Below are 19,088 nucleotides of genomic sequence, written 5' to 3'. Positions count from 1 at the left end.
TGCCTGCCTCAGCTGTGTGGCTCATCGGAACAGAATGTGAGGTGATGTAATGTCAGTCGCTTCTTTCACCGGAAGAGAGCTCTGAGTAAAGATCCAGATACTGGACAGCACACTGCGCGCACGGTAAGTTTGGGGGTGTTTCTGTGCGTAAATACGCGCGCTGAGACTGTGCCAGTATCCAGAGTTAAAATGAGGTCTGAATAGTAGATTTTCCGGTTTTCATGAGCTCTGCAGAGATGCGGGCAGTCTGAGGTCTACCTGTCAACTTGAAGCCACTCCTGTTGCTGAATTTGCGCCAACTCCTCTCCTCTCTGTCGTGTGCTATTTCAGGTCACTTGGCTCCGCTTACACTTGAGGGAGAACTGGACAAACAGGTTGTGGCACCGCCTTGAAAGCACGGAGCTACCTATATAAAGAGACACCCGTCCTCACAATTTGGAAAGAAAGAGAAGGGCGCAGACACTTGAAGGGGGAAACAGAAGAACCTCGCCTGATTTACAGAACAGCCAATCCCCGCTGCAGCATTACAGACAGACAGAGCCGCTGGTTTAAGCCGATCAGCCCGGAATTAAAGCCGAGGAGCATCTCTCACAACAAGCAGGAACCAGGGACAAGGAGTTTTTATTCATCTTTTGCTGTTGAGGAGAGAGAAACTCGTCAAGATGATGATGCAGCTCCCAGAAACCACCCAGCAGAAGAACTCCCTCCTGAACGCCATGAACCGCTTCATCGGCGCTGTGAACAACATGGACCAGACCGTCATGGTTCCCAGTCTGCTGCGGGACGTCCCGCTGGACGAGGACAGGGAGCTGAGCTGCGTGAAGTCGGACTTGGAAGAGGGGGACATGTACAGCTACTACCAGCTGCTGAAATCGATCCGCAGGGACATCGAGTGGGGGGTCAGGTGCGCCACGGCCGACGAGAGGCGCATGGAGAGCATGAAGATCACCCGCACCAACTCGTCCGCATCCACGTCCTCCTCCGCATCTTCCACATCCTCCGATGACGACGATGAAGAGGACGAGGATCTGGAGAAGCAGTTCCAGTTTCACCTGACCGGGCTACACGGGGTGCTGTCCAAGCTCACACAGCAGGCCAACTGCCTCACCAAGCGCTACAAGCAGGAGGTCGGGATCGGAGGATGGGGCCAGTAAGCTGCACAGAAACCCTGAAAAGAACTTGTTTTTTGTTTTTTTACGACTCTCTGTCATTGGGCCTCGTTGCTGCTACTGCTGCTGCTGCTGATACCACTGATGAAATGAACAGACAGATGTTTGAATGGTGGAGAAGAAAGCAGCGTCCAGAGGCCGCCGTGGTGTTGGTTTACCCTGTGACTGTAAGATGTGTTGATCCTGAAGAGAGCATCTGTGTGCCCATCACTGAACTCCACTGTTTTGCACTCCGCAGTGTTGCACACATGATGCATTCATTTCACTTGATACACAGATGAAACATATTTAAACCTTTTATTTAACGTATATTTATTACTTTTTAAGAGCCGAGTATTATTTCAACCTTGGAGAAAGGAGTTTGAACCGCCCCTCTGAGGAGTGACGGATACTGACAAAGGACTTGGCAGACTTGTTGCTGCTGATGATGTCAGTGTGTTCAGATGGACCATTGCTCCTTTCACTTTAGAGTCCTTTTGAATATATTTTGCTGGGAAGGAGGCAGATGCTTCACTTGTAGCTGCCTATGATCTCCGGCTGTCCTACATGATCAATGAACTGGAATCAACTGATAATTCTTCTGCACAAGAATAATGAGGCTTTCCATGAGATCCATTGTTGTTATTGTCTTTCAGCTTTTCAGTTTGCCTTGTTGTCAAAATATGCAAAAGTCTGCACTGTTTTTGTACCAATAACGTTTGTTACTGAAATAAACTTTTGTATAAATGTACTGCACTTGTTTTGTCTTGTTTACGTGACCTAAATTATTTATTTTATGAAATTTATTTCATAGGTTTGTTTTTCTCATCCTCCTTCGTGCACTGTTAGCACAAGGAATATCCAACGTATAAGTGATCCTTTCCCTTTGATCACAGAGAGAAGCCTGTAGGTAATGATTAAATATTCATGTAATGGCTATATAGAGAAAAATTATGTGTTATAAATGTTTGAGAATCTCAATAAACTTGAGAATTATCAAGTTCTAAAGAGTGAAGAGAGGCTTAAGAGACGGAAAACACCCCAATATTTAAAAAAAATAATTTATGTTTCAATTGAAAGAGAACGGCAGGCTGGGTCACTGTGGTATTATGTTTCTAAAAAAACAGTGTCTGGGAGGAGGAGGGGCCTAAGAAGACAAAAACAATGACAGATCATCTGTTGATGTTCTTGGGTACATGTATGTGCCATCAACACGGTGACATATATTCATGAGCCTTGCCGGTGATTATGAAGTGGGCAGTGTGCAGTGATAATAAAAGAAACGCCGGCAGATTCCACCGGTGTTTGAAAGGGAGAGGTGCCAGCAGTGACAACAAGTCAGAGTCTAAAGATAAGATGGTGGGAAAAGGTTTGTTATTATTACACACAAGACTTTTTCTTTCATTTCTCCACCTGCATCATACTTAAAAACATGCAATCCCTCTAGTTTGCTGTTAAATCTTTGTGCTATTAATGTGCATGTATTAGCTGTTTTATGTAATAATGTACCAGGTAACAAAAAAAGAAACAACAGAATTCCTTCATTGTTGTTTGACTATAACTCACAGTGACAGCCTCAAAGGCCACCAGGTTCAGCCCGAGTTTCGGTGTCACAATAGGTCACAATAGGTGAACAGACGGCACACACACCCACTGTCTCTCATGCACAACACACATGTGTGCACACTTTGTGCACAGTATGTGCAAAAATCTGTTTAAAAAAAACAATAACTGGGGTATAAATCAATCACTTTGATATATTTATCTCATTTCTCATTTCATTTCAAGGTCTTATAATAGTGTTTTCAGAGTGGTAGCCTAATATTTATTTACATATGGGAGTACAAAGTCTTAAAATTATACGTAGATGTGTTAAGAAAAATCTTCTTTGATATTGTGTGCACCTTAAATTGTTAATTTATATGTTTAACATGCCAGAAAGGACAGAGACGCTGAGAGCCGGCCTGCGCGCAGTGGTCCTTTTTGTCCCTTTGTGCACACGGTAGAAACCGGAAGTGCAAGGAAAGCTACAGCAAAACAAAAACATAACTGAAGAGAAATTATCTGAATAACGGTCGTCACTTAAAAATGGATAATCAAAATGTAAAGACAGCGAACAACGACACACGCTGCGTGTTTTTTAATACAGACTCAGAAGACTACCGATGCGTAAGTAGCTAACGTCATCAGTTTGTCGGCTAATTAGCTAGTTAGCTACATGACGTTTGACGGTTAGCTACACGAGGGTTTTGCTGGCAGTGGTAAATGATGTATTTTACCTGATTTTGTGCGTAATAATTGGGGAATTGATTAGAGTGATGATGAATGGAGCCCTGATACCTGCACGGTATGTGCTGCTGACATGTAACGATACAACCGAGCTGTCAGTCATTTTAACATGTTGGGTGCATAAATTAATTAGCTTGGATGAAATCTAACGTTATATTGATGCTTATTAACTTTCCACAGGCGGCCCTAACAGTTGTTTCAGTTGCTAACGGAGTGATAATTCTGCTCCATTGTGCCTGACGAGCCAAGTAAAGAAGCTAACTGACCTGAGCATCATCATCAGCCTTATGTCATTTCAGATCTGAGCCTAAGTTTAGAGGAAGAGTGATTATTATGGTCAGAATTTAAGAGATAAGCCAAGAAGTCAGAGTGCAGCAGATTGTTATGATGACAAAAACCAGTTCGGCAAGTGAAGATAATTATGAAAGAGAAACAAAAATAAAAATAAAAACAGCAGTAACTGAGTTTATTTAGTGTTTATCCTTTATTCTTTTATACTCTAATGTATTTAGTAGTTATAGTTATTTTGACTCAACTTTACATACTCTATCAGCAAAGTATAGTAAATTTACCATAAAATGCATGCATGCTGTCAATCTGTCGTCCAATTTGGCTAAATAACAACAAGGACAGTAATGTATTTAAGTTTCGAGGCCTTTGATTGTAACAGTGTGCAGCCTGGCTGTGACTGACTGGCATCAGCTGTGTTGTTTGACGAGGGTAACGTAGTAAACAGAAGTTGCCACTCCTATGAATTCCTCAGAAAGATTTGTCTCTGATCGACTGTGCTGCTGCACCTGTTGTTAAGTCTGCTCCAATTTTTCCTGCACCATTTTAATTTTTGTTTGTTTGTTGTTTTGCTGGCTTCCTGTCTTTGCTTGTGTCCAGATTAAGACCTAAGTCCACTGGCAAAGCCTTCACTTTCCTGTCACTCCTCGTCACTGCTTGCTCTTGTTGTTTCGTCCATTGCAACAGGAACCCTTTGCAACCAAGTGTAACACCACCCAGAGACAGAAAACTGCTACTAGTGGGTTGAATCAGCACCTCTGTAGAAAGTAAAGCACAAAAAGTCCCTGTGGATTTGTATAGAAAAATGATTGATGCACCCTTCAACACTTCCCTTATCTCCAGAGTAACCTAATCAAGAAGTACCCCAGTTGGATACTCTGTTGTATCTTGATGCTAAATCAAGGTTGACATATGCCGGGCAGATTAGAAACCAGAGACAGGATCAGCAGCACCGTCTCTGGTGCACTGAATGTGTTAATGTGTGTAGGTGTTGCCTTGCGTGCCGTGCCAGCAGCATCTTGCTCCGGGTTCTCTTCTGTTCTCTTGGCTCAGCTGTATTAAAGGAGGAATGCTGCAGTAATGCTGTCTCGCCTGGATGCAGAGTCTCCCTTCTGCTGACAAGTGATCGCTCATAACTGCACGCAGTTGATCACTGTGTCTCTTCTACTGTCCAATTAACCTAGATAGAGTTGGCCCACTTTGACCTAGCCAGATATCCAAGTTTGATGAGTTTTGTGACAAGTTGTTGAGTCAGAATATTCATATGTTCATTCATTTTCTATTTTTTCACATTAGTGGGAGGAAAACTAGTGCATGTGGTGTTTCAGTCACTCCTGTGTGACTCTGACATGACAGCAGCATCCTGGCTGTGTCAGATGACCAACATCAGTCACTTATTTAAGTGCTGATTCAAGATTATGAACAGATTTGGCAGATTAGTCAATAGTTAAAGATCGAGGGGCGATAGCATAAGGCGGTTTTTAACTGAAGTTAGTGATTCAACCTTTGCCTTTTTCTGAATAGCAATAAAAGTCAAAAATGATAATTTAGTAGAGATGATACAGATGTTTGCGTATCGTGAGGAGTAGAATCACTTCAAAAATGGCACAATAAACTTTTCAAACAGCAGGATGACTCATGCATTATTTATGAAGGGATTTGTAACAAAGTGTGTAGTCTGAGCCTTTTTAACATTCCTGCAGTGCCACGTTGGGAGCCATTATTTAAATGTAATTAAAACAGTAATAAACAGGTACAAGGCCTCGGAGAAAAAAAAGTCAGTATGCCTCTTAGTAAATTAATTCTTTTCTGTCTCTGCGCTCTGATACCTTACACCACTACCAAAACTATGCTTATATATATAATCTGAATCCTCATCCATGTGTTCGTGTCACTTTTTTTTGTCAATATGTGTCCTGCTTTCCGTTTACAGCAGTGTTTTTGCAGAGGTGACAATAGGTTGTTAGGCTGATCGGCTGTTGTCGCTGTGGCTGCTGTGAGGATGCATGTGCAGGATGTGTGCCGAAGGCCAGAACAGTAATGAAGCACCTCTCTGTTTTGCATGTATGGCTGCTGCTGGTCCTTTCATTTCCCCTGAAGCTTACAGGACTGGCTCACACATTTTCATTCTCATCATTCCGCTCCTTTTAAGTACCTCTCTGAGTTCTCTGAGATTGGTTTCAGGTTGCAAGCAGCTCCTAACGAAATATGTGGAGTTTCAGGTTCTGACCTTGTTAAGACATCACCTCTGTGTTTATAACATGTTAGAATGATGGGTAAAATACATTCAGCACCACCTGAGCTAAACCTTTTACATCATTTCTTTGCCTTGTGTGCTGACCAGACTAACGTGTTGATGAGCGTTGACAGGAGTCGTGCTGTAATGTGGCTCTTTGTGTCTTACAGGTGGTGATTTTAACAGTAAAACGAGCCACAGGAACCTTTTCCTTAGTAGGATGGTAAATATCGCTTTGAATTAAATGCTTTTCCTTTTTACAGTTAAAATCATATTGATCATTGTGCCTGTTTTTATTTGTTACCTGAAGTTCCTGAATCAGTGTTTTGTTTGTTTACTGTCCACCTCAGGTGCACTCATGCAGGTTTTCGTGGTACTAACATGGCAGCATTTTTCAGAACGTACTGCAGCTGTTCTGTGGATTTTATCTCTTCATCGGCTGTTTTGTCGCTTCTTGGAATCCAACGCTGATTCCAAATGATCTGGCCTGGTTCGAAGAACCTCGTAAAAATTAAGGATCATGTCAGATGGGCCTCCTGCAGAGGCTGAGACTAAATTTAGGAAATTTATTTGTCCAACATTGGCTAAAGTCTGACTAATAATCAATCATTTGAATTGCACTGATTGTGTTTTTTTGTCCATGATTCAGTCCTTTAATATTGTGTTTGTAGTTCTTTAAGTGGCAAACTTGCATGTTTTCCTGGTCAAAGGTCTAACTGAAATAATATCAGCCATTATAGAACAATTTGTGTGTGTCTTTGTGTGTGTGTGTGTGCCTGTGTGTCTGTGTGTGTGTGCGCCTGTGTGTCTGTCTGTGTGTGTGTGTGTGCGCCTGTGTGTGTGTCTGTGTGTGTGTGCGCCTGTGTGTCTGTGTCTGTGTGTGCCAGTGTGCGTGTGTGTGTGCCTGTGTGTGTCTGTGTGTGTGTCTGTGTGTGTTTGTGTGTGCGTGTGTCTGTGTGTGCGCCTGTGTCTGTGTGTGTGTTTGTGTGTGCGTGTGTGCGCCTGTGTCTGTGTGTGTGCCTGTGTGTGTGTTTGTGCCTGTGTGTGTGTGCCTGTGTCTGTGTGTGTCTGTGTGTGTGCCTGTGTGTGTGTCTGTCTGTGTGCCTGTGTGTGTGTCTGTGTGTGTGCCTGTGTGTGTGTGTCTGTCTGTGTGTCTTTGTGTGTGTCTGTGTGTGTGCCTGTGTGTGTGTCTGTCTGTGTGTCTGTGTGTGTGTGTGTGTGTGTGTGTCTGTGTGTGTGCCTGTGTGTGTGTCTGTGTGTGTGTCTGTGTGTGTGCCTGTGTGTGTCTGTGTGTGTGCCTGTGTGTGTCTGTGTGTGTGTCTGTGCCTGTGCCTGTGTGTGTGTCTGTGTGTGTCTGTGTGTGTGCCTGTGTGTGTGTGTGTGGGGGCTGTGATGATGTATGCTGCAGTAATTGGCCTGTAATGCTCGAACTGTTATCATTAAAATGACACCTCCTCTTCTTTCTCGCTCTCCTCAGCGTCTTCATGCTGTTTGTGATCTGGCTGCTTCGGAGGTATCACTCCTTGGCTCAGGTAGGTTCGTGCTAATGTGCAGTCGGTGCGTTTTGATGCTTCTTCTTCTTCACGTTGCTGTTTGCTTCATTGCCACCGGAAATTTGTTCAATTAGCCATGTCAAATCTTGGCATAATTGAACCCAATTAAAATTCACAGATTAATGAATTGTGGAGTTAATTGATGTACGGTCATTTTGTGATACAGCTGCCATCTTGTTCTTCCTCCCTTCTTTTTCTCTACTCGTATCCCAATAGGATTTTTTTTTTTTTTGCTAGCGTGTGTTTCCTTCTGGAATTTTCTGAGCCGGCTCTTTGTTTTTGTGTGCTGGAGGCCGGTCCTGCCGGTCTGTCAGGTTCAGCAGCACCTTATTCTCCTAATCTGAAGTAAATGACAGCTTAATGTTGGGCTCTGATGGATCCTATTACCTCAAGTCCGGGTCGCAGCGGAGTGACCCCCCGTCCTCCTGCTCTACCTCCCCCATCTTCCTCCTCCTCCTCCTCCTCCTCCTCCTCCTCCTCCTCTTATACCACATAAAACCCTCTCCATGCGTTCATCCACTCACAAAGGTTATCTGTCAGTCAATAGTCTTTAGTGCTCTCAAGGCCCTCCTTTGCTCTTTTTCTGTCTCCTGCTCCCCCTCTTCTTCTTCTTCTTCTTCTTCCTCCTCACCCCCGCCTCCTCCTCCTCTTCTTCAGCCTTGGCAGGGTCATTGCTGGATGCACATTGATAAAGGCTGTTTGTATGCAGCCGCCTCTATAGGCAAAGCCTGACTTACGCCTATTGTGCATCGCAGCTCCCCCTCTCAAAATTCTGCAGTGCTCGGATTATTGATTCATTTAATATACAATGAGTTGAGTGGAAATAAGGGGCTATCTTCGTCTGTGATATTTTCACAGAGTTGCCACCAGGGATTGCGTGTGCCAAGCTGTCAGCCACAGCAGTGATCACTGGAGCTATAATTTGCCCTTCTCTCTTAGTGAATATAAATGCTCTGGCATTTTTAGTAGGGCTGTTTTGTTAACGCATCCTTCTTCACGTCTTTTTATTTTTTTTTTTAATCTTCACTGTACAGAAGATGATTCTCAGCCTGACTGTAGCCGCCTTCTTCGACAGTTTAGCGTACGTCATGGTGAGTTACCGTCCTTTGTTTCACTAAACACACACAGTGTTGTTTTTTGGGGGTCATAAAAACGTTCTCGTGTGCTGCTTCTCCTTCCCTCCCCAGGGTGAGTCCCATCCAGAAGGATCTCTCTGTGACTTCCAAGCCTGGTGGCTAACTTACTTTGGTAAGACAACACTTAATGAATGGCTCCCTGGCACAATTACACACAACAATAGGATCCAACAAAAGACCTCGGAGACACAGCTCATACATCACCCTGGTTGATATCATAGCTTTGCCATTCCTGGTTTTGGCTTGAGAACAAAATGTGCCCAGACACATGAGATCCAGAAGAGGCGTAGGCTAAGAAAGGGAACCCCCAAGGAGACTACAGTGTGTAATTGTTACAGGGAGTGATTGATTATTATGTGGCTCAAGGTAGTAAACAGTTCAATATGCTACATTTCATCTACATTTCTGCATAAATATGACCCAAAACATCCACTGGTATGATCCAGAATCCATCGTTCCAAACAACAAACAGGCCCAAACCATGATACCACCACCACCACCACCACACTCTCCCTAAATTTCTCATTTAAACCAAACTATTCTGTGTTGGTCTCATTCGTCTACAAAATAAGGGCGGACTGTGATAGATCACTGGAACACAGGGCAACACCAACACCTGATTCTCATCCTATTGATTAAAAACACCTCTGGACCAAGCGGCAACCTTCGGGGCTCAAAGTGGAAGCCCATGCGGAAGTGTCAAAACTTGTAGTTCACGCCGCAACCACTGGGGGCTGGCTCCAAAAGTGAGTCATTTCCCATTGACTCATGTTAAAATGGCCGACTTCACAGCAGAAATGTTTACAGCCTGGAACAAAAACCACTCTGGTCTCAGATGATAGGTTCTCTTCTAGTGTCAGTTGTACGGGGGTGAATTTTTTTACAACTCACTTCAATTGTATTCGGACTTAAAATTACGCATAATTATGGGCGTTGCCGCTTGAGTGACAGACGGTTGACGTATCACAGTGCGAGTTTCCTTCTTCCACGATCGCCCGCCACCCTAAAGTCCCCCTCTTTCTCCATATTTGAGAGTTTTGCCGGGACGTGATGCTGCCAACATGGCGGCGGTCATCACGTCCCGTAGCCTCCCACCGAGCCTCAAAACGGGTGACGTCACGGAAGCTCTGTCCATAGTTTTTACTGTCAATGCTCTGGACACATTAACAGCAGTGTGGCCTTCACGTTAGCTGCTAATCCTCGAGGTTCACATACTTTTACCACTCACAGATGGATCATTTTCCTGAATACATTATGAACCAGGGCTGATAGCTCTGACTCCTTGTCTACTTTCAGGATTTGTGTGAAACTCTGTGGAAGTTGTGAGTCATGTTTTTGCAGAAATTTAGAGGACTAAAGGCGTCACAGACGTTCAAACACCTCTGAGTTAGCTGATGTTCATTTCCTTTCCCAGTGCTGTGTTGCAATTACAAAAATTTAGAACACACACAGCACAGTTTGTGGTGATTCTCTGTCACTCATCTCCACCTGTGCTGATTTTCTAAAAAAAAAAAAAAAAGGGAGGTTATTTGTTGATTGTTCTGAGGTTAAGCTTGTTCATGTTTTAGGAGATTTCACACGCCCATACCAGGAACACCACGCCCGTAACGATGGTGTAACATATGCAAGGGAAGCACTGTGCTGTGCAGGCAGAGGGCTCGGTGCAGCCAGGATGCCGCCCTCAAACCAGTATTTCATCACCGTGCCCTGTATGAGGAGATGATTTTCCTCCAATGACAGCACAGGCACTTGTACGGGTTCTTAATTCAAGGGAAGTGGAGCGGTTTTTTTTTTTTTTTAGAGGACAGATCCAGAATTGTCGGTTGTCTGTGCATTACTGACATGTGTTGCAATTACATCTACTTTAGCCTTGATTAGCATAAGGATTCTTAGTTAGGACTGGCTGCTAATACGACACTTCAGCAGGCTCGTTTTATTGGTCTCGCTGGCAGACACACACACACACACACACACACACACACACTTGAATGGATACAGGCTAATGGGCAGTGAGTTAGTGCTGCAGTGTTGGTGCATGTCACCTCAGTTTATCATGAGGATCCTCACGCCGAGGACAAACGGCAGCACATAAACACCGGCTGAGCGGGCACTTTGTTCCGTTGCACAGCGTCAAGTCTGGTGGGAGCCAGCACAGCACAGCTCTGCTTTTAACACCCACCAATAAAATTTTATGAAATGTGTTTGAAATGGAGGAAGATGGTCGCAGGGGCAGCACCAGGACAGGTGGTGGTGTCGAACTCGAGCGAAGCTTCCTGCTTATGTAAGACGCATCTGCAGCCACAGTGGTGGTGGTAGCACTGATTTACCGGCGTGGTGACAGACAGGCGGCCGTCTTCTTTCTTAGCCGCTGCACGTTATTGCCAAATGTTTCTGAAAAACTAGAGAAGTACGTGCTGTGCGTGGAGTATGTGGAAATGCATGAGTGAGCTGATCGGCCTTGCCAACAATAACACACACACACACACAATGGCTGAATATGCGGGCAAAAGAGGGAAGTTGGCTTTCCAGGCTCTGTAATATTCTTTCTTCATTTCTCCTGTTCAGTCTTTTTACACCCGCTCCCGCCTTCTCCGCCACTCCACCCTCCCTCGCGCCTCGCCTTCCTCCTCTCCCCCTCCCTCCAGCTCCCACTCTTGTGTTATCTCCCTCTGCTTTTCCACAGTTCATCATTATCTCTCTTTGAGCTCCCACCTCTCATCCATCACCCTAAGCTACAGGTTTCCCTCATATTACTGCAGAATGGGCCTTCATTTATCAAAAAGTGGAACACGTGCACACACACACACACACACACTCTCATGCATACGTGTATGTTTGGACATGCACCTGCAGGTGCCTGCTGCGTGGCGACGAGCTGTGTTGTAATTTGACCTTGGTGGTTTTTTCCCTCTGTGTGTGTCTGCAGATTGGAGTGCCTTGGCCTGGGTTTGCCTCATCACTCTGAATCTATACTTCAATCTGGTCAGAGAAATAAGCACCAACAGATATGAGATGTGAGTACACACGATTAATACAGTACGTTGTGGTTTTTTTCTTATTGTAATGTTGTTTTAATATTGTCTCACATCAGGAATTCAACACCAGATATTGATAGATTTTTATTTTTAAATGTGTCATCATTTACCCACTAATTGGTTCATTGATCAGCTGTTTCATCTCTGATCATTGTGCTGAAGCAGGTTCTTATTTTCTTACATGTCTTCCTTTAAATGTATATTTACATCTTATTTTGTTGTGGTTGCTTCCTCCTTCGTGTGTGTGTGTGGTGTGTGTGTGTGGTGTGTGGTGTGTGTGTGTGTGTGTGTGTGTGGTGTGTGTGTGTGTTTGGTCTGCCAGAGGATGCGTCTCCCCACAGAGCGCTGACAGAGCCCCTCCTCCTCCTCCTTCTCCTTTTCTGTTCCAGCCAGCCGACACTCTAATTGAAAAGGGAGTGAGTGTCAGCCGTTAAGTGTGTGTGTGTGTGTCTCTGTGTGTGTGTCTCTGTGAGTGTGTGTGTGTGTGTGCCTGCGCACCCATCTTCACGCTTTGTGGCTCCATGTTTCTGTCGCTCAAACTCCCATGAGCGCTTTCCGCAGCGCAAGTGTGAATTTGTGTATATATGTGTGTGTGTGTGTGTGTGTGTGTATTTTCGACGCAAAGCTTTGTGACAGAAACACACAATCATAAAAAAAAAAAAAATCTATCCACGCTGTGGGTGGGAAAAAAAAGAGGTAACGCTGGTTGTTACGTCAAGCTGATTGTTCACGGTTGTTTTCCTGTAGATGTGTTTAGGCAGGCACAAACCATCCTACCCCTCTGTGTGTAAGAGCCATTAAAGAGAGGTGCGTCACCCCTCCAGACCCACCACCACCACCACCACCCCCCATGGGAGTTTTCCTGCATTGATTAGCAATAAGCCAGACAATATAATGGTGGTATAACTCATAAGGAGACAGTTTTATATGTGTGCAGAAGAGGGGCAGGCTAGGAGGCCAAAATCCACTCACTTCCCCATCAGCTGCACACCTCTGTGTTTTTGTGGATGGTCACAGATGATGTGATGAAGAGCAGCACGTTTAATAGGTTAGAGCGAAGCAAAGACAAGGTGTCAGCAGGCCTGTCATGTATTGACTCTGCATAGATAAGCTGTATGTGTTTAGGCAGGCGGGCATGTGGCTTTGCATGCATGCGCAATTACCCCTCAACCCACCCCCCTCCTTACCCAGCCAGCCTCCCACCATCTTCCTCACACACACACACACACACACACACACTGACAGCACAGCGTGATGGTTTATGAATGAACAAATCGCCAGAGGAGATGGCGAACGCAGGCTGGATGATCTAAGAATGATTGAAGTGGATGCAAGAGAGGATGGGAAGCGTGTTTGTGTGTGTGTTCATATATGTTTATGAGTGTTTGAAGTAAGATTTCAGGCAAAGTGAATGTGTTGTGCGCTGAGGGAGGAGAGAGGTAGCCACGAAGCTGAAGATGAAGTGGGTGGGTGGATGGGGGGATAAAGAAGTGGTGTGAGGCAGTGAGAAATGAGATTGAGCCTCGGGAGAGATTTCTATATGAGCTTGTATATGTGTGTGTGTGTGTGTCTGCACGTGTGCAGGTGTGTGAAATGCAGAGCGCGTAGCAGTCCTGCTGTGCCTCATTAAGCCCATGTTGCGCGCGGCTCCGGACCTCGTCATCTCCCTCTTGAAGCACCGCGAGTGTGCGGCGTAGGAGTGTGTGTGTGTGTGTGTGTGTGTGCTTGCAGTGTGTGTTGCAGTGTCTGTGTGTGTGTGTGTGTGTGTGAGCTCCCGACATTGATTTCCTGACAACCCCCCGTGCACCAATCGTCAAGCCATGGACTGGCAGCACTGATTTCACCATTTGTATCTCTCCTCCTTCCACCGCTGCATGCTTTCCTCTCTTCCTCTTCCTCTCTGTCGCTCTCCCTCATTTTTTATTTCTTTCTCTTTTCTAGCCCTCCTCTTGTTTTCCTTCTCTCTCACTCTGCCTCTCATGTTCGATCTTAACTCAAACTCTCTCTGGATCCATATATTTACCGTGTCTCTCTCCCTCCTGCTACTCTGCTCTATTTAAACCAGCAGCCCCCCCCCCCCCCAGTCACCTCCTACACGCTCTCACTGCTGTCCATCACAGGGTGGTTGAGAGAACAGAGTGTACAGTGTCCCCACAGTGAAAAAGAGTGTGTGTGTGTGTGTGTGTGTGTGTGTGTGTGTGTGTGTGTGTGTGTGTGTGTGTGTGGCACAACTCGAGTGGGATTGAGTGTGTGTCAACCGTGTCACCGCTGCTCGATTGACCGTACTTGGAACAAGTCAGGGCAGGACTTCCACTCTATTGACCAGGCGACGCTGTACGCTCTATAAAGTATCGACTCCCACACAGACGCCCAAGACACTGGAGCACACACCTCATCTGTCTGACCCACACACACACACACACACACACACACACACCTTACAGTGCTGTCGCTGATGCGATCGTTTTTCAGTGATAGCCGGTGTGAGCCTCCTTAACCTTTCAGCCAGTTCTGTCCTCACATTTCTGTGAGACTTAAGAATTACTTTATTAATCCCCGTAGGGAAATTGGGTTGTAGTACCACCATCAAAGAACAATAAATACAATATATACCGAAAAAAACTGGAGGGATTGTCCATGATTGTCAGCAGTTTTGACGGCATTCTGTCTCTCACCACCTCCTCCAGGTTGGCGAGTTTAAACCCAACAACAGACCCCGGCCTTTTTAATAAGTTTTAAGTCTGCTGGCGTCCTTTGCGTCCTTTGCTTTAATGCCAGCTCCCCAGGAGCTGGAATCAAACTTGTTAAAAAAAAACTGGTTCAACTCATTAGCTCGGTCCACGTTCCCTTCAGCTGCACGTCTTCCTTTCCTCAGAATGTGCGTCCTGTGTGTGGTTTTTGATGCAGATGTCTGAAAATCATCTTTTCCCCCACAGTTGGGGTAATTATGGTTTATATTACCATGAGTAATTGGCTGCCCGGCTGTATAGACATTTGTCTGCACCTGAAAAATGACCCCTGATGTGACTGCCAACAAAGAGATGGAGTGAAGAAGAGAAGAATTGATTTATTTATAGGGGCCTTTTTTTTTCCTCAGGGGCAGAGCTGCCCACTCTCTGTGCTCATAATGAAATAAATGTGTGCCTTTTATCAGGTTGTACCATCTGATGGCATGGGGGGTCCCTCTGGTCATGGCCTCTTTGCCGCTGCTGAAGGGTTACTACGGTCCCGCAGGAGCCTGGTGGTGAGTACAGCCAAACCCATCCCGCCCCGGTGTCATTTGTTTTGTTTTGTCAGCTGGTGACAGTGTATTTTCTGCTAAATGTCTTTCCACTGGCCTCATTCCAGCTCTGGAGAGGCCTCCTTTACCTTCATTTATGTGATAAAAATTGGCAATTATCAGCACATCTGATCACAGTAGAACGCCTCCTCTTATTGTGCAGTTGTTGTGGTGAATAGGAAAGGCATTTATTTGTTTGGAGGGCTGAGGAAAAGGGGGAAGAGGCTGAGGAGAGGAGGCGGCAGAGTGAGAATTGGGACAGAGCCTTAATCTCCGGGCTCGGCTCTCTCTTTCCACTCTCGGCTTATTAATAGCTACAGCTGCACAGCTTTTCCCCTCCACAGTCACACAAGTCTCTCTTCCGCTCACGCTCTCCCTTTCCTTTGTAACCCCCTCATCGCTCTCTCTCTCTCTCTCTCTCTCTCTCTCTCTTCCCCCAGCTGGATCACAGACGATCACGTAGCCTGGAGATTTGGGATGTAAGTAGACCCTTTCAGCGCCGCCATCAAAGCTTCCCCCACTGGGGGAGAGGGGGAGGAAGGGCAGGAGGAGGGCTGTCTCTGCGGGGAAATGTGAAGGGTTACATGTCAGGGGAGCCTGCGGGGTTTTTTCCCTCTTGGTTCAAGGCCAAGAAATGTGTGTGTGTGTGTCTGTGTGAGAGTGTGTGTGTGTGTGTGTGGGGTGCGTGGACGCGTCTGCTGCTGCCTTGTCAGATTTAGAGGAGTTGCTACACTGTGTATTTAAGTGTTTAGGGCGGCTATGAAGGATTATGCCTGTCTATTTCTTTCTGCAACTGGCCCTAAGTCTGCAAGGGCTCTGCCAATCCCCCCAGTGCACACACTTGCACACACACACAGCAGCACATCGCTGTGAGCTAAGGTAATCGTGGTGCCACTCGCAGCATCAGCAGGGAATCAATCTTTTTAAACAAATAAGCACACACACACACATCTGTGGAGATACACAGCTATCAGCTGTGCTAAACGAGCCCGTGTCTCTTTTATCAGTGCTCTCCTCTGCTCCCCAGCTCTTTCTGGCTTTCCACACTGTCATGGCCCAGGGGGACGAGGCGCTCAGAGGATCAGGGAATCTTCATTAGCTCTAATTACATCAAACCAGACGAGAGATTACGGGCCAAGGCAGCATCCGTCACAGAAAGAAAACACGACACACACACACAGCCGGCTGACAGCTTGGAGGAGGGCAGAGGTTGTAGTGTTAAAGGTGAGAAAAGGTGGTGGGAGGGAAGACAGACGGGGTACAGTTATAGAGAGACTGGGAATTACTCGGCAGGAGGAGGAAAGAGGAACAGAATGGCAGGATGGGAAGGAGAGGAGCGTCAGAGAAATAGATTGTCCTCATCTCTGCCCACGCCCCGTAGTGTGTCTTCATCAGAGTTCAGCGAAGCGCGCAGACAGAGCAGAGCCGAGCAGGCAGGCAGGGGAGGTGGAGGAGGTGGAGGAGGAGGAGGAGGGTGTGAATGGGGATGAAAGAGGAAGGAGAATGAAAAGCAGAGGACAGCGCTGCGTGATGGAGGTGCAGAGTTTCAGGGGGTTGAGTCAGCAGTTGGAAGCACTCAAGCTTAGCTGAGTCACCGCTCTTGGAGGTCCCCACTGGTGTATATCATGGGCCCAGTCAGACATTCCACAGAGAAAATGCCATTCACAAATAGAGCTTAGAATTACCAGGACATTTCAGCAGCATTACTTTGAGAGGTAGTCGTGTTGTGTCGAGTTGATCCATCTACAGTACCATCTGACTATGTGCATGGGAAACACATGCACATGGTCTGTAGGCGTTCATGGTTCCCAGAGGATCTGGAGGCTGACATTATGGTTATCTGGCCTGGAAAGTTTTACTGCGTGCCCTTCAGGACGAACGGCATCACCTAATATCAATAGTAATAGATAATAAGTCAAAGCATGAGTAGTCTCACAGAGCCGCCACAAACCGGTCTTCAGATTCCTCCGTTTGACTTTTTCTTTAGTGCGTTTAGTCTGATATAAGCATCGTCCTACACAAACCCTTTTTCCTTTCCAAGTCTCCACCTCTCTTCATGTCTCAGGCTGTCCTGTCTTGTGTAAGTTGTTCAGCAGGTAGATCACGATCTCTCACTCTGCAGCAGGACCTTGTAGGTCAGAGTTGACTGAACACTAGCCTGCATACCACGGTGCTTCAAGGGTGTGAACCTGTTAGAACGAGCAGAATGCCATCTGTCATTTCTTCAGAATCTGCTATAACTTCGCAAACTTTCAACACAAACACGTCCTTTAAGACTTTTTCATCAATTCTTCACCTCACAGTGTGGCTGAAGGGAAGGCCACAGCCGAGTGATTGAGTTTGTGCACGTCTCTGATGATCTTTATTTCTGCCACTCGCAGGCCTCTTGCTCATTGTTGTCCTCTGTGGTTATCTGTATTTCTATCCATCCTTCCTTCCTTCGTCGATCTATCGGGTGCGGCGTCAGTCGGCGGCTCCTTTCATTCCGGCTCTGACCTTACCCCTCTGCCTGTCTTTTAATCTCCGAGACCTTATTTCTGGTTGTGTGCCACAGTCGGCCGTCATCCATCCACCTTAGCATCCTCACCTCTATTCATCTCCTCACTTTTATCATCCTCTGCCCACTCTGAATCTTCTCCCTCTCTGCCTGACTCTCTCTCTCTCTCTCTCTCTCTCTCTCTCTCTCTCTGTCTCTGGGTAGTGCTCAGCTGTAGAGCACAGCGGACTCTAATGGCAGATCATTATCATGCTAATTAGAGCACTTTGTAGCTGCCGCCCGTCATTCTCTCCTCCTCACAGCCCCCCACACTATCGTTAAAAAGGCCACCCCCCCCCCCTCCTTCCCCTCTCCGCCAACCCTCCCACCCCCCAGCTCGTCTTTCCATCATTAACGGGACGTGCGCTGGCGTAATTGGACGCTGTTTATTCCGGGGAGAGGGTTATTAAATCACACCGAGGTGACGCTCGCGCAGGTCTCCCTCTGAAACGCCTTTCATCATCGTCCCATGCCATTATTGAACCTGCTTGGACGCACGCGTACAATCACACACGTGTTCAAAGAGAGAGAGAGCGAGAGAGGGAGAGAGAGAGAATCCTTTGTATGTTGATGTTCTCTACACCAAATAAAGGCCCATGATGTATAAAGCAGCCTTTCCTCTTTCCTGCACTGAAATGAACGCCTACCCCCACACAGTCCCCTGCTAATAAAAAGTTTAATTTGATAATGCTCACTGAGTTTCTCTCGATCCTTGGGCAGGAACACAAGCATGGGCACGCTTAAATTAGGCCAAGGACCTAGTGTTTGCCGTTTGAGAAACTTCTAACAGATGCAGATTCTAGCACACATGCCAAGGACTTCCTAGGCACCATGCTGGGCATTTCTTCCCCATCCATGTTGTCCCCATATTTATGACAAAAATGTCAGCTAAACCTCCAGGTTAGGATTTGTGCTATTATTACAGGCCCTTTTTCCAGTCTGTTCATCACTTATAGGCAGCTTTGGCCAGGTGCTCAGTGGGACTTGGGTGTCGCACGGCACGGTCATGACTGACTGCTCCGGCAGCGGTGGCCAGGAACCTGTCGATCAGAGCGAGACAAAGACCTGTTTCGTGATTACAGGGAGAGGTTGAAACTCCTCCGAGCTTACATCACCTCCTGAGAGGTTGCATAACACAAGGCTGCCATGCCAACAAAACCATCAACCCCATTTTCCCTCGCCTGACTCGCTGTCTTTCATCCCCTCTGAAATACCTGACATATTATTCTCCCACGTCATCCTTGATTGGCAGCCCCTTCATCCCATAGGAATGCTATATGTTTCCGGTAGCACGACTTTGCTGGCATTATCTTTTGTTTAGTCTACTTCTAAACTCACTGAAACTGTGTGCGGTGAGGTCCAGAGCTGCTTAGACAGGTCTTTCTGTGTGCATACTGTGTGTCCTCCGTTTAGAACAAGGCTGTCCACTGTCAGCCTCTGCAGCGAGTTCCATGCACAATACAGGCGTCTTTTAAGTCAATATGGCCAAATACACAGTTTATTTTAGTCATCTTTCTTTCTTTAATCTCTGTTAGCTCTGTTTTCCAGCTCCTGGAACAAATATATGCATATAAAGCTCAACATTTT

General features: G+C 46.2%; 2 protein-coding genes across 2 annotated transcripts in view; both read left to right on the top strand.

Moving 5' to 3' along the window:
* LOC114426124 (mid1-interacting protein 1-B-like) lies at positions 1-1,484 on the top strand. The gene is made up of 2 exons (XM_028393304.1): positions 1-123; positions 331-1,484. Exon 2 carries the CDS (start codon positions 663-665, stop codon positions 1,152-1,154), a length of 492 nt encoding a protein of 163 aa, XP_028249105.1. The 5' UTR covers positions 1-123; positions 331-662; the 3' UTR covers positions 1,155-1,484.
* Positions 1,485-3,156: 1,672 nt separating this feature from the next.
* LOC114426123 (cyclic AMP receptor-like protein A) overlaps positions 3,157-19,088 on the top strand; it is a 45,729-nt gene continuing 29,797 nt past the window's right edge. Inside the window, exons 1-8 of the mRNA XM_028393303.1 lie at positions 3,157-3,317; positions 6,132-6,184; positions 7,439-7,493; positions 8,549-8,605; positions 8,702-8,762; positions 11,577-11,664; positions 14,840-14,929; positions 15,406-15,444. Coding sequence (XP_028249104.1) covers positions 3,237-3,317; positions 6,132-6,184; positions 7,439-7,493; positions 8,549-8,605; positions 8,702-8,762; positions 11,577-11,664; positions 14,840-14,929; positions 15,406-15,444 — 524 coding nt within the window. The 5' untranslated portion in view covers positions 3,157-3,236. The remainder of the gene's footprint in view (positions 3,318-6,131; positions 6,185-7,438; positions 7,494-8,548; positions 8,606-8,701; positions 8,763-11,576; positions 11,665-14,839; positions 14,930-15,405; positions 15,445-19,088) is intronic.

Source organism: Parambassis ranga, chromosome 21, assembly GCF_900634625.1.
Source record: "Parambassis ranga chromosome 21, fParRan2.1, whole genome shotgun sequence".
Classification (NCBI taxonomy): Eukaryota; Metazoa; Chordata; class Actinopteri; family Ambassidae; genus Parambassis; species Parambassis ranga.
Note: the sequence above shows the minus strand (reverse complement) of the source record. Positions and strands in the feature narration are given on the sequence as shown.

Bases quoted from the DNA above. Each gene is read 5' to 3' on its own strand.
- LOC114426124 (XM_028393304.1), top strand. From the start codon at position 663: ATGATGATGCAGCTCCCAGAAACCACCCAGCAGAAGAACTCCCTCCTG.